The sequence below is a fragment of the Mus caroli genome, unplaced genomic scaffold (genome assembly GCF_978045245.1).
Source record: "Mus caroli unplaced genomic scaffold, Mus_caroli_1 scaffold_18, whole genome shotgun sequence".
Taxonomy (NCBI): Eukaryota; Metazoa; Chordata; class Mammalia; order Rodentia; family Muridae; genus Mus; species Mus caroli.
In genome coordinates, this window is record NW_028227273.1 from 90,606,401 (window position 1) to 90,620,376 (window position 13,976).

At 43.9% G+C, this 13,976-nt stretch overlaps 1 protein-coding gene across 2 annotated transcripts in view; it reads right to left on the bottom strand.

Annotated features, from left to right (window-relative positions):
• Tiam2 (TIAM Rac1 associated GEF 2) overlaps positions 1-13,976 on the bottom strand; it is a 206,975-nt gene that overhangs the window by 99,615 nt on the left and 93,384 nt on the right. For both annotated transcript variants that reach the window (XM_021186122.2, XM_021186121.2), the window contains exons 4-6: positions 8,536-8,971; positions 1,901-2,073; positions 139-363 (exon numbers count right to left, since the gene is read on the bottom strand). In XM_021186122.2, the coding sequence (XP_021041781.1) occupies positions 139-363; positions 1,901-2,073; positions 8,536-8,971 (834 nt within the window). The remainder of the gene's footprint in view (positions 1-138; positions 364-1,900; positions 2,074-8,535; positions 8,972-13,976) is intronic.

Genomic DNA, 13,976 nt, shown 5'->3' on the forward strand with positions numbered 1-13,976 from the left:
TAAGAACACACATCTCTTAGAAATATCAGTATGAGCAGATTGGAGAATATAAGTAATGAAGAAGAACTGAGAAGGGAGAAACTGATTTACATGAGAGTGTATGTAGGTGCCTATTGGGCGACACACAATCAATGGTACCTGATTCTCGATGGCCTTCCTGTTCTTTGGGTCGCTCACCACAGACAGCTGCAACTCCGCCATCTTCTTCATCTTGCTATCCATGTCTATCTTCTGAAGCAGGCTTCTGGTCTGGCTCTTTAGCAGTCGCACCGTGTCCTCCTTTCCATGCTTCTTTGCAAAGAGGGATGCGCACGCCGAGTGGATGGCTGTGACCCAGTTTTCCAGATCTGTCTGGCTAGTGGCCTAAGCATGGGATAGGGGAATTGTCTGAGATTATTTGAACAGAAAAGTTCTCTCCAAAATGGAAGAGCCAGCTTTGATGTGTCAAACCCAAGGGGACTCTTCACAAACACAAAACCAAAACCAAAACCAAAACCAAACAAAATGTTTAGTTTCCCAAATGTAAACACCCAACTCAGGTTCCAAGAGTCTATGCTGGCTAGTTCTAACTGCTAGCTTGGTACAGCCTAGGATCTCCCAACAAGTCTCTCCATGAAGCCTTGTGTAGATTAGTCTGGCATGTGGGCATGTCTATGGGGGACAGTCTTGACTTCTTTAATTGATATGAAAAGGCCAGGCTGAGAGTGAGGAGCTCCGTTCCCTGGCTTTGTATCGTAGACTGTAAGAGTAGAGACAGTGAACTGAATACTAATTACTGTGTGTGCGTTTGTTTCTTTCCCAGCCCTTGACTGTGACTATGATATCTCAACCCCTCCCCCCAGTACTGCCACTTCCCCACAGTGATGGACTGTGACCTAGAATCATGAACTAAAGAAAAGAAACCTTTTTTCAGTTAATTTTTGTCTGGGTATGTCACTGCAGAAATAAAAGTAAGACGGAAACTTTAGTGTTGCAACCAGAAAGACAGGAACAAAAGCAGCCCACAGTTAGTGACAGAAAACAAGGGTCTATTCACCATGGTGACATTATGTCATATGCATTACATTCATGCTAAAAAGCAATCCTATATGCTCTTTTGGTGGTTGGTGGTGGTGGTAACAGTTTTTCAACATAGAGTCTCTCTGTATAGATCAGGTTATGCTGGAACTCACTATGTAGCCTAGTGCTCACAGAAATTCTCCTGCCTCAGCCTCCCAAGGGCTAGGATTACATATGTGAGTTACCCCATGCCTGGCTTCTGTGCACCCTTATAAATCTTCTTGTTCAAAGTCCAAAGTGTCAAGAAGGTGGCTAAGTATTCCAAGAAGACACAGGTGCTGAGCAACGGTAGCAGAAGTCAATTAGTCTTGCAGACTCAACACTATGCTAGGCATTTCGATCAAATTGCTGGACATCCTAATGGCAGATATCCTGGGTATTGCTATCCAAAGGCAGCCACCACTTTCCCACTTGTCCAGGAGGCTCTAGTGAGCCTGAGAAGCTCCTTTGACATTCACTAGGGATGCCTGGGAAGAGATGAAGCTTCCCTGGCCATGGGCTTTCTTTAACAGATCTCTGTTCTGGAACTCTCAGACATTGCCCTCTCTCTAGGTCATGTGTTATGCAGAGCACGGATCACAATATTTTCTTTGTCCTGGCATGGATAGGAAAGGCAGTAGCTTTAGACTTCACCAGACAAATGCCTGTTATAGACACAACCATGATCCTTGCACTGGTGAGTATGAACAGCCCTAGTCTCCTGACCACACCCTAATCCCAAAGCTTAATGGAGCATCCATTGAATTCATGCCAGTGTTTTCCTGTTCCATTCTGCTCTGTCTCACCTTAATCATTCACACACCATCACCTCACCCCTCCATTGGCAGAACAGCAGTGGTACCTGGAATAGGTAGACATCCCCACACGAGTTACTGAGGCAGAACACGTGTTCCTTCTTGGGATGCTCTGGAACAGACTGCACAATGCTGTCCTCTGCAAAGAGGGCACACCGTGGGGCACTATTCTGGTCTGTGGAATTCTTTCCGTAGGTCTCATAAAACAGCAGAGTACAGCCTAAGGAAAGATGAAAGCAGAATGATGTTCCTCCACACGACCAGAGAGAATAGAAAAGGTGTGACAGGTAAATGACACAATCCCAAAATATCCCCGGACACCCGCAAGAGGCAGTGTTTAAACAAGGAAACCCTGGCATGTCCAGCATGCCTAGTTAAAATCTCGGGAGCAGAACCAAACCTAGACGATGTGCTCAGCATGGTTTCACTGATTAATAACAATTCAGGCCAGGCGTGGTGGCGCACGCCTTTAATCCCAGCACTCAGGAGGCAGAGGCAGGTGGATTTCTGAGTTGAAGGCAAGCCTGGTCTACAAAGTGAGTTCTAGGACAGCCAGGGCTACACAGAGAAACCCTGTCTCAGAAAAAAATAATAACAATTCCATGTACCTCCACCTGACTCCCCAGGTACTCTGTCCACACAGCTGTCCTACAAAGTCGTCAAAGTGACATACTCCCATCTACCAACAAGAAATTGAGGATGGAGTCACATGTGTAGAGGCCCAGATTTGAACTTGGCTCCCTGAACCTCAGCATCCTCAATCTCAAGGCCATGTCTATGTTATTTCAAATGTATTTATTAAATGTGGAGGGCTGAAAATAATCCCATGTGTGTTAGCGACACAGTTTGTGAACCAGGAAACTGGAAATAGCTACTGAACTTGGCCATTTATAAGAAAATATCGGGGCTGGTGAGATGGCTCAGTGGGTAAGAGCACCCGACTGCTCTTCCAAAGGTCCGAAGTTCAAATCCCAGCAACCACATGGTGGCTCACAACCACCCGTAATGAGATCTGATGCCCTCTTCTGGTGCGTCTGAAGACAGCTACAGTGTACTTACATATAATAAATAAATAAAATAAATCTTAAAAAAAAAAAAAAAGAAAATATCAAGCTAACCTCTCAGATATACACCAAACAGCCTCACATGTCTCACAAGCTAGAAAACGAACTGATTCGATTGTAAGCACTACTCTTTAAGTGTCAGTCACTACCTGTGATTTCAATGTTTTCTTTTCCTTAATAAGCTAATCAAGACTTAAAGGCCAAAGATTCAGCCTCACTCTTATATTTACACTAAAAAGCACAGGAATATGTTTTCTAGCATAAGACTACCTCAAACCTTCACCCATTCATATATGAGCACTTTCATGGGAAGGTCAGAGGTCAACTTCACCCATTCATACATGAGCACTTGCATGGGAAGGTCAGAGGTCAACTTTGCATCTTTTCTTAAGGCACTATCCACCCTGCTCATTGAGTCAGGCCTCCTCGGGTTTTTACTTCATTTCTTTGGCTAGTCTGGAGTGCTGGCTAATCTTTTTATCTATTTTATTGGGTTCTGATATTTCTACCACCTTTCAGCCCTTATTCCAACTTCATCCCTTCCAAACCCCCAACACTAGGTAGGAGACAAAGAAGGTTAGAAGAGAAGACTTCTTTCAGCCAACAAATTCCTGCTGGTTAGGGATGTAGTTCCTTGAGGCAAATCCAATCTTTGTCGTCAGGATATCCATCAGTCCAGCAAACCAGTAATAATATATGCAGCCATGGGGCAGTAATGGGGAGCAGCCACCGCTGGACCTCTTGGGCCTCTTCCATCTATACCTGCTCAAGAGTTCTCAGAATTAAACCACCTGTAGCTTACAAAGATCATGCCCTTCCCAGAGCACACACAAGGCAAATAGTCTGCTCCTGTGGACAATCTGAAGTAGCCCCATACCCCACACCTGGGATTAAAACAAAAACATGTTCATATAACATCACTGGGTTTTTTTTTAAAGAAATCAAAATTCTCACTACACTACACTAAACATTATACTCTACTACACCTACACTATATTCACTCTACTACACCTACACTATATTCACTCTACTACACCTACACTATATTCACTATACTATACCTACACTATATTCACTATACTACACTGGGATTACAAGCATATACTACTGCATCCATTTTATAAAATATGAGTTTTAAGGATCAAATACAGGTCCTAGTGCTTATTTAGCAAGGTTTTACTGACTGAGCCATCTCCCTAGCCCCAGTGAAATAGTTCAAGCATTATTTTACACACCAAGCACTGACACATATTAATGACAAGGTACCTGTGATGCATGCTCTTCCCATCAACAGTGGGGAGCCCCCAGCCTATCTTCCCCAGCGCAGAGTGAGAAGGGTCCAACACTGTGTTCTCACATCTCATTGAAGTTCAGATGTTTTAGCGATGATATTATAGGTTGAGTGTGTGGTTGCCTAGCATGTGCCAGGCCTACCTAGTCTATCTCCACTCACACATGATCTCACATGTGCATGCACACATTCATAGTGTGTTCCTCTTGCCACATTCACTGCTTCCTTAAACCTTGACATGAACCAGCAATGTAGCAGAGGGCCAGGGGAAAGAGGTCTGCCCAAGTGCAGCCTCCTGAACGGGTGTTCCATCCCTGTCATAGCATTTCAACATCTCGAGAACGAGGAGCAGTCTCTCTCCTCAACACAAATAAAGCTTTGTCCAAACTAGGAAGGTGGACATAATCAAATACCAAAGGCAAGAGGAGACAGAAGAGGTTTATAGCCAGTTGCCAGTCTAAACCCGCCTCTCTTCCCAGACAAGGATGACCATGAAAACAAACCCAGCCCTTTTCCTTTGAGAAAGACCCATCTGTCTTTATATAAGCAAAACACCATGATCTGAGGCTCAGAATAAAGGTGACAGAGCCACACACCAGCTGCACCTAAGACCAAATTCTTCCCTTGGGTTCATGTTTCCTTTCCAGTTTACCTGATGTTGTATTCCAGCAGCCATGATTTGAATTAACTTATCTAAAGAAAATGAATCCAAAACTGGAGCAAAGATCAAAAGAGGTCACCAAACATCTCAATCCCAGAAATGTGCCATGGGGACATTCCAATTTAAAACTGTCCAAAGCACAGCATCATAGGCTGGTACAGGAGTCAACCTTACCCCTGGTTGTACTGATTTGTAACCAAAAGAGGTTCTGTACCTTGAAGATGGCCCTGGCATTGACAGAAAGGAACCAACTCATGACCAAGAAACCTTCTTCATTCAACCCACCCTTGCGGTGGGCAGACATCAGCCCTAGCCCATGCCTAGCAGCTCCTAGTGGGATTAAGTAGACATTCCTCTGGCCATAGTAACACAAAGGAGAATCTACCTGACCTGCAGTGGAAGAATAAGAACAAAATAGGAAATAATAGAAATCCCACAGTGGAAAACAAGCAATTAATATAGGCTTCCCTTCAAATTCACCTGCTCTTTGAGAGCCTCATTCACACTGTCCCTCCACTCCCTGTGGGGGGCCTAACTTGGGGCAGAGTTCATAGCATCCAAAACCAATTCTGATGAGCTCTTATCCTGACACCACACAGAATGCTGTGCCTTTCGACAAACACGGTAGTAACCTTGACAACTCTTCAGCCTAGGGTGTCCCTGGGAACTACATGAGAATCTACCCATTGGAAAAGGCAGATGGGTCCTGTTAAATGTTCTATCTTCTAAACTCGAATATTTGTCTGCTTAGCACTGTATACATCAGCAACAGCAGGTCATAAAATGGTTCAGCCATAATCTCTATCTACAGAAAATCATTTCCAAAATATCCACATGATTGTTTCAAGAATAATTTCCAAATGGTACTTCAATGTGTATGGGCATACACTTCTCTTTGTTTTCAAATGAGATTAGCCCAAATACATTAGTTCCAACATTATAATTTACAGCCTTGAAGCCAAGAAAGTTGACCTTAACACAGGGAATTCCCAGAGGGCAGTAGTGGAGACATGAAGGCTATGGCAGGTAGCCAAGGCTGTGGATTGAATTGGATGTCTGCTCCACAGGAGGGATTTTGTGCCTGGAACTATAGACCTGTTTTATTTCCCTGGGAAGTCTGTCACAGGGCACCAGGAGGGGACTGCCATCTTTGAAGTCATGTTTACTTTTACTTCCACTCTGTCACCCTGGAAACATATTCCCCATGGCCTACAAATCAAACCCTTAAACTTTTTCCACTTACAGAATGTTTCCACACCATTTCATAACCCATCTAGAGGCAGCTAAGGCTTTATTTTCTTATCTCTTCAAACTTTTTACTGGGGTATGATCCCCTATTCCAACTTTTTAAAAATCTCCTCACTCATGCATAAGAGCCGGATTCCCTGGGACATTAACAACTGGGTCAGTTCTATGATTTCCTCAGCCAATCATGAGCCATAAGGATCCTAACCCATTATGAGAAGCTACTGGGTGCTGGGGGCTTACACACAGCACAAACCATCCACTGGGGAAACTTACTGGAGGACATGCTGGCGGTTAAGAAGTGACGCCTAAAATTTTAATGCTGGAAGATGTGTAGTCAGTTCATAATCCTGGTCCAGGCCTTGAGTGTATTGTCTCATGAGCTTCCTGATGGCGTGACCTTCCTAGCTCCCTGTGTATACTACGCAGATCCCATAGAAGCATGGGGCCAAGGATTGGTGGCACCAACTGAGGTGACATCAGAGGTCTTTGAGTGACCCAGCTCAACTTCTCTGCCAATGTCAGCTTGATTTAGATTTCACTGAATCAGGCTGCTTCTGTCCTGTGTCCCTGTGAATCTGCTCTTGGCTGGCTTTCTCTGATGTTGCTTCCTTGCTTGCTTGCTTCATTGCTTTGGAAGGCTATCCAAGATGTGTAACAATTCTTTACTAAATAAATTACTATTAACCCAAACAAACAAAAACACTGCAAAGAGGATGGGTAAAGGTGAGCAACAGGGGAGTGGCTGGGATAGATGGCTGGGGCTACATGAACTGGGGATTCTTTACGAAATATCTGTTAGACTTTGTGATCAAATGATGAGATATAAGAACTGTATAAAGGGAATAATTGTCTGATACTGATCTGTTTGAGAAGTATTGAGAAGCTTCTCAATTTAAATATTTAAACTTTCTAAGATTACACCCTCTTGGCTGTGTATAGCAAACTGTTTTTATCCACAGTTGTGCCTTATTGTCCCATTAAAGTTGTATTCCTCAATTCATCAATAAATTAATTGTCATTAAAACAAAACAAAACAACAACAACAAAAAGAAGTGACACCTACTCATCAAGGCTGGGGAAGGAATTCAGAAATTACCAGAGAGCCAAGGAAAGCCAAGCAGGGGGAAGGCAAGTGAGGGAGGCACAATCGGCACGTCACACCGACTTCAAACATGTCTGACTAGCTTTTCTGCTCCCTTCCCTGATGGAAGAACAAGTGGGAATATATGATTGTGACTTCTGAGACATCCTGTTCAGTGCCTCGGACAATCATAGGCAGCCTTTGCAGAGACTGAGGCTGTCTGCCCCTTCTGTCTGCACCTGCATAGATCAGGGCTGTGCTCACAGAAGAGGCATCTCGCTGCCTCACAAGATGGCATTCTTCCAGCCTGAACACCCACAGTGAGCAGAGCAATCACCACTGTTAATGAGCAGTGCTTGTGCGAGGAATTCTTACCTTAGCAAGACAAATTCCTATTTCTGGTCCGAGAAAGGAACACGGGGAAGGGGGGCTATTAGATTATAAAGACAGAGTGAGGTCACACTGAGAGTATAGCAAGGTCTCTCAGTATATGTTTAGCATGTCCAATGCCCCAGGTCCAACCCCCAACATCAACCAAGTGAATAAAGCAGCAACAGTACAGTGTGGTAATAATTAGACTTCCGGAGTTAATAAAAGGGGCGGTGCAAGTCTAGTCTTCTAGAATGTTCTAGAATGTTCTGTCTAGGAAGGGCACTGCTTTTGAATTCTGAGCATGTACAGAATGGAAAATACAATTAAATGAAGTATATTGGGGCAGTTATTTAGGGTTTGTTTTAATTCTAGATATACCCAAAGTATCAGAGAATGGCAGAGAAATATACATAGAAAACCCTTTAACTTAAAAGGTATTATTTCTTAGACTTAATAACACATATAAATGGTTAACTATTAAACAGACTTGTTAAGATTTTCAGTAGACCTGTGAGACAATAGATCCCAATCTTTCAAGGTGGCTGGGAAAGTGGCTCAATTCATAAAGTTCTTACCTTGCAAGCATAAGCCTTTGATCCCTATTTGGCTGGGGGATCCCTTTCCTGCAGAATCCACATTAAAACAAACAAAAAATACTTAGGCATAGTAATAGTCTTTATAATCCCAGGACTGGGAAGGTGGAGACAGGAGGATGTTGGGACTCAGTGGTCAGTTGGTTTAATCACATTGGAGAATTCTCAGCCAGTGACAGACTAAATCTGTCTGTAAGGCAGATGGTACCTAGAGAATGACACCTGAGGCTGTCCTCTGGAGTCTGTGTGCATTTGTATACACATGTTTAGACACGCAATACTTACTCATCCATGCTGACCCCACCAGCACTTCCAGGTGAAAGGACAGCTGGAGGAAGGACAAGCCTCCTGCTAGCATGACCCACCACGTACCTTTCAGGGTCACCCAGTATTGTTTCCACTTCCTCCGGGCCACCAGCTCCAGTTTCCTCTCCTTCTGCAAGGTGACAAGGGGTTTGAAGAAGAGCCACCCGGCTTTCCGGACCACTCCCTGCTCCTTCTCAAAGAGCAGATCCAGCTGCTCCAGTGAGCTGACAGACTCGCTGCTGGACTCCATGGTCTCTGTGGACGTTTCCACGTGTTCTGTGTTGCTCCTGCTCATTTCGAGCTCTCGCATGAAATTCTCGTAGATATTCTGTCGGAGGGGATCGACGCTGATAGTGTGAGTGGATTCGCTTCTGTGAGGCAGGGTCTGAGCAGAGCCCCCTGACCACAGTAAGGAAGATGTCTGCGCGGGCACCTGTCCTTCTGCGTTCAGTCCATCTGAGTGGCTATCAAAATACTCACTGCCCTCCATGGACCTGGGTTCCTGTACACAACACAAATTACCAGCCAGTCATCATCAAGGCCTGCGGTACCGCACAGCAACTTCCCTCTGTAAAGGAGTCTCAATTTAACATGGTGTTGCAAAGAGCCTTGTAGCCACTTGGATTGTCACATCTCCAAAAGAGAAAGAATTCTAGAAAGAGTACTCACATATACCAACCAGTAGGATTAAATATGAAGAGGTAAATAAAAGGCAACTGTCTGTCCAAACACAGCTTGAGTTTTAACACCAAATCAATTAGCTTTTATATTTAAACCACTAGTGTGGAGTTTTAAATAACACAGCTAGAATACTAGCTATGAATTGATTTTTTTCTCAAAAGAATTTATGATCACATCATCATTCATTTTTTTCTCCTAAATGATGGGAAATCATTGACTTAGAAAATAGCCATTTTGGGGGTGAGGAAGCTGGGATTTGGCACTCTTAGACTGAGCTCTATAGACCTTCCTCTTTCTAACTCAAATGAGGTCTTTTGGACAACTGCCCAGGCTTAGACTTCTATACATAGTGATCTCCACCATCCTAATTTCCCACTTCATACAGTAAAATCCAAGCTCCACGGATTCATAACCCACTAGTGGCACTGCCTATGAACTATAGGTTGGCTTTTGTTTTATAAGATTTATTTTTATTTAATTTTGGAATTTATCTTATGAGAAATGCAACCTCTTTTGTTTATATCCTTTTACCTGAGTACCTGTTTTATTCTAGACACCAAGGGACACCTAAGAAGTGGTTTGCAACTTCAATATTGGCTACAATACAAAGTCAAACACAAGACACTCTGAACAAGCTCTACTGCTACCTCATAACTGATGCCTCCTGATAAACCTAGGGACACAGAGCATGCAGCCATCAGGTTACAGAGCCAAGCAGCAAACACAAGACAATCGCCCAGATGCCTTCTGTGGACAGCAGCTGACGGGTAGAGTAGTCACTGCTGGCAATGGTGGCTTCCACTTGTAACCCAGCATTTTGGGAGGCTGAGGCAGGAGGAATAACATGAGTCTAGGCTAACTCTTCCTAGTGAGTTCTGGGACAGCCTGGGCTACAAAGCAAGATCCTACCTCAAAACTAAATAATATAATAACTAAGAGCAGTGCATTTACTATCAGTGCAAAAAGTTCTAGCATCCCAAATACCTAGCTTGGATTAAAAGAGATGCAAGAGAAAGGTGAAGAACAGTCAACTATCATCAGCTGTTGGTAGGTCATCAAAATTAAAGCGAGGAGAAACTGGGTCAGGAGCCATTGAGGCAGGGCTTTATATTGAACACTCCACCTTATGGAGATGTTTTACTTTGGAAATTTCATTTTTAAAAAATCAGATCATAGTTACTAGCGGTCATTTTATAGGAAAATGGTCACCAGGCAACTAAAGAGTGTTTTTCAACACCCAGGAGCTCAAAACAGAGCTCAGAACAGAAACTGCTCTTATTAATGATGATAGCATCTTCCAGGAGTGGGCTTACACTCTGTTCTGTGGTCATTCTTATTTATACACTGACACCTCTGCTTCAAAGAGTGAAGCAAACAGCTGCCATGAGTCACTCGGGAAATTCAGAATACTTCTCTTAACTGTAACTTTGGTGAGACTTTCATAAACCCCAGGACATGAAGGAATGCTACCCACTTAGCAGTATTAATGCCACTGTAGCTATGACTGTGGCTCTCTGACTCACTGGCCCCAAACACTGGGAGAATCTGTTTTCTTGCAAGAACCTTAATAGGGTGTTTCAAACCCAGCAAATCTCTGGCAGAGAGACAGGCTCAAGTTACATGTGACCAAGGAACACTGTTGTCACCGATTCTCCTAAGAGAGACACTTCGTATGGCAAGGCTATTAAACATCCAGCCAAAGCAAAGCAAGCCTGTCCTCTTGAGAGATGAGCAGATCGCACATGTGGGTATCTACCCCTAATTCTTACGTGTGCGCATGAATTTCCCTGGGCTGTAGTCGGTACCAAAAGATTTGCATCTAGAGTCCCAACTGCCAATGATAGAATCTCAGCCTAAGAAGAAATTTTTTTTTTTTTGGAAAAACTAAAATGTCTTTAAACAAGTCCAGACACAATTCCTAATAACTGTTCTATGGGTATAAGACGGAAGAGCTGATCATGTGTGTGCACGAGCCTGTGACTGCCATTCCTACTCCATCACCCCCATAGGCAGTAGCTGCTGAAACTTGATGACCAGGGCCCTTAATAACCAAAGTAGAGAGGGGATGAGAGTTACATCACTATGCAGAGAAGGTGAGTGACCCATCTCGCTGACTCCAGAAGCCAAAATAGTGAGACACAAAGGCGGCATAGCAGCTGGGGAAATGAGAGATGGGTCTAAACAGGTATGGAGGAGCTTTGTTACAGCTGCCAAGCTGGTTCGAGGGACCTCGTGTACAGCATAATGACTGCGGCTGATGTTCCTTTACACATATGAAATACAGGAAGGCAGTAGACTGTGAACAGTCTCCCAATAAAATAGAGCCAACCTGATCACTATGCTTAGTGGTGATGGTGTTAACTAGATTGCTTATGGTGTCATTCTCACTGTATTCGTATGTCAAGGCATCAGGCTATACACACTGAATATATTCAATCTCTGCTTATGACCCAATAAAGCTGAAAAAAAAAGCTGATGCCTAACTCCTTAAAGGAGCCCCCATCTCCTCACGCGTTGGAAAAGGTGCTTGCTCATGCTCCCCTCCTCTTACCCAGAAAAGATGGCTGGTCTCTGAGACAATGTCACTTTAGAAGAGAAGTGAGAATTTAGAATCAAAGCGGGCTAGAAACGGAGTCTTTCTGTCCTAAATACTCTGTAACAAACCACAGCAGCCCTCAGTGACACCACGGAACATTTCATGCACGTGGTAGGATCATCCCCCCAGCCGCCCCTCCTTGAAGTCAGGCCTGGCCTTTGCTGTACTTGGGGAAAAGAAGCAGAAGTCAGTTCTGAGAGGAAGCTTTCAAAGCCTAGACCTAAGTTTCTTTTCTGTCGACTGCAGGAGCTTATAATGTTGTTCACAACAGCTGTTCTGTCAGCCGAGGGTCCCATAGAATACCTCAGACCCCAGCTACCTGATGACTATGATGAACACAAATCATAAATAGGGAAATAAACTGAAATTAATATGTGGTGTTTTCTCTAGTTCATGTTTCTCTGTTTCCCAGTATCGTATGCTTTTTCATCTGCCTGGTTTTAGGTTTACACACATGAGAGTAGGCTTAAAGGTCTGCATTGCAGGTGCTGTTCTTTTTTATGTCATCTTTTAAAGTCAAAACAAATGCCTATCAATCAAGCAAACCCTTTGAGTCATCTCATTGTTGTCTAGTGGTATACACACGTTTACGTGGGTGAGGGATACTAGCTACTGCCTCAGTGCCTTGTGAGAGCATATTATCAGACTCCTCCTAAGCAGGGATTGCCTCTGTGTGTGTGTGTGTGTGTGTGTGTGTGTGTGTGTGTGTGTGTGTGTGTGTATGTGTGTGTTTGATATTAGGAACTGAGCCTAGGGCTTCAGGCATGCAGACTTATGCGATGTTCAACTGAACTATGCCCACAAATATCTTTTTCTTTCTTTCTTTCTTTCTTTCTTTCTTTCTTTCTTTCTTTCTTTCTTTCTTTCTTTCTCTTCCTTCCTTCCTTCCTTCCTTCCTTCCTTCCTTTCTCCCCTCCCCTCCCCTCCCCTCTCCCCTCCCCTTCCTTCCCCTCCCCTCTCCTCTCCTCTCCTCTCCTCTCCTCTCCTCTCCTCTCCTCTCCTCTCCTCTCCTCTCCTCTCCTCTCCTCTCTTTTCCTCTCTCTCTCTCTCTCCTTCCTTCCTTCCTTCCTTTCTTTCTTTCTTTCTTTCTTTCTTTCTTTCTTTCTTTCTTTCTTTCTTTTATTTTTACTTTGAGAAAGGGTCTCAGTAAGTTACCCAAGCTAGCTTTGAACTCAGTCTGCAGGCCAGGAAGGCCTCAATTTTCCTGTCTGCCTCAGCTTCCCCTATAGTTGGGATGACACTCCTGAGCCATTGTACATGGCTAGGTTGGATCTCTACGGACCTTATCCTAATCTTTCCAGTGAAAGGAAAAGAAATGTCGGACATTAGGACTAGAATACTTACCATGTTGGACATTAGGACTAGAATATTTACCATGCCCAAAAAGTCAATCCTATTCACATTTGTAAATAATCAATTATTGGGGAGTCCACAGACAAAACTTTCAAAAGGCTGTCCTAATGGGCCACTTTAAAAATAAAAGTCTAAATTTCTTATCATATTATTCAATACTATCTTGGCATTAGTCTGAGGTTTTACAGATGTGGCCTCCAGCCTGCTTCTCTACTAACTGACCTTGTGTCTCCTGTGAACTCCTTGATTCTGCAGCTTCCTCATCTCTAAAATTTGGGGGAGTTCTTTCTAGCATTAAAATTCTTTTTATAAATTCCTGGTTATTTTGCTCATAAAGTCCACATGGCACACAATGTATCAGAGGTAAGTTTGCAACATGACACAGAACTGAAGGAGGTTCAGTCTCCCTGTGAAGGCTGGCCACCCAGTGCCTGATCCACACACCATGGTAACAACAGGTCTGCTTTGGACCAGTAAAATAGAACTTGAATATGTTTAGTGAACAGGATCACTGTCTGTTGAGTCAGGCCACAAACAGATGCTCCAGACAAACAGTGGTGCTCTACGACGGTGTGCATGATGAGGCATGGTGGGCAACCGCTGAACATAACCAGCTTTGTAATACTGGGAGCCAAAGGGGCAGCAGGGGCTGAACAGCATATTATATACCCAATCACTGTGAGAGGCTGAGAAACAGGAGCCAGGAGGGAAAAGCTCAAAGCAACTTCACAGTTGGTGGTGATTTGGCTTAAGGGGCCATAACTCAAGAGCAAGCAAATTACTACCCTGAGAGATCTGAACAAAGGTCCTGGAGACAGAACAGTGGCCACCTGTTCTCCATCCCCCCTGGGAGAGAGGGTGATGCCGGAAGGACACA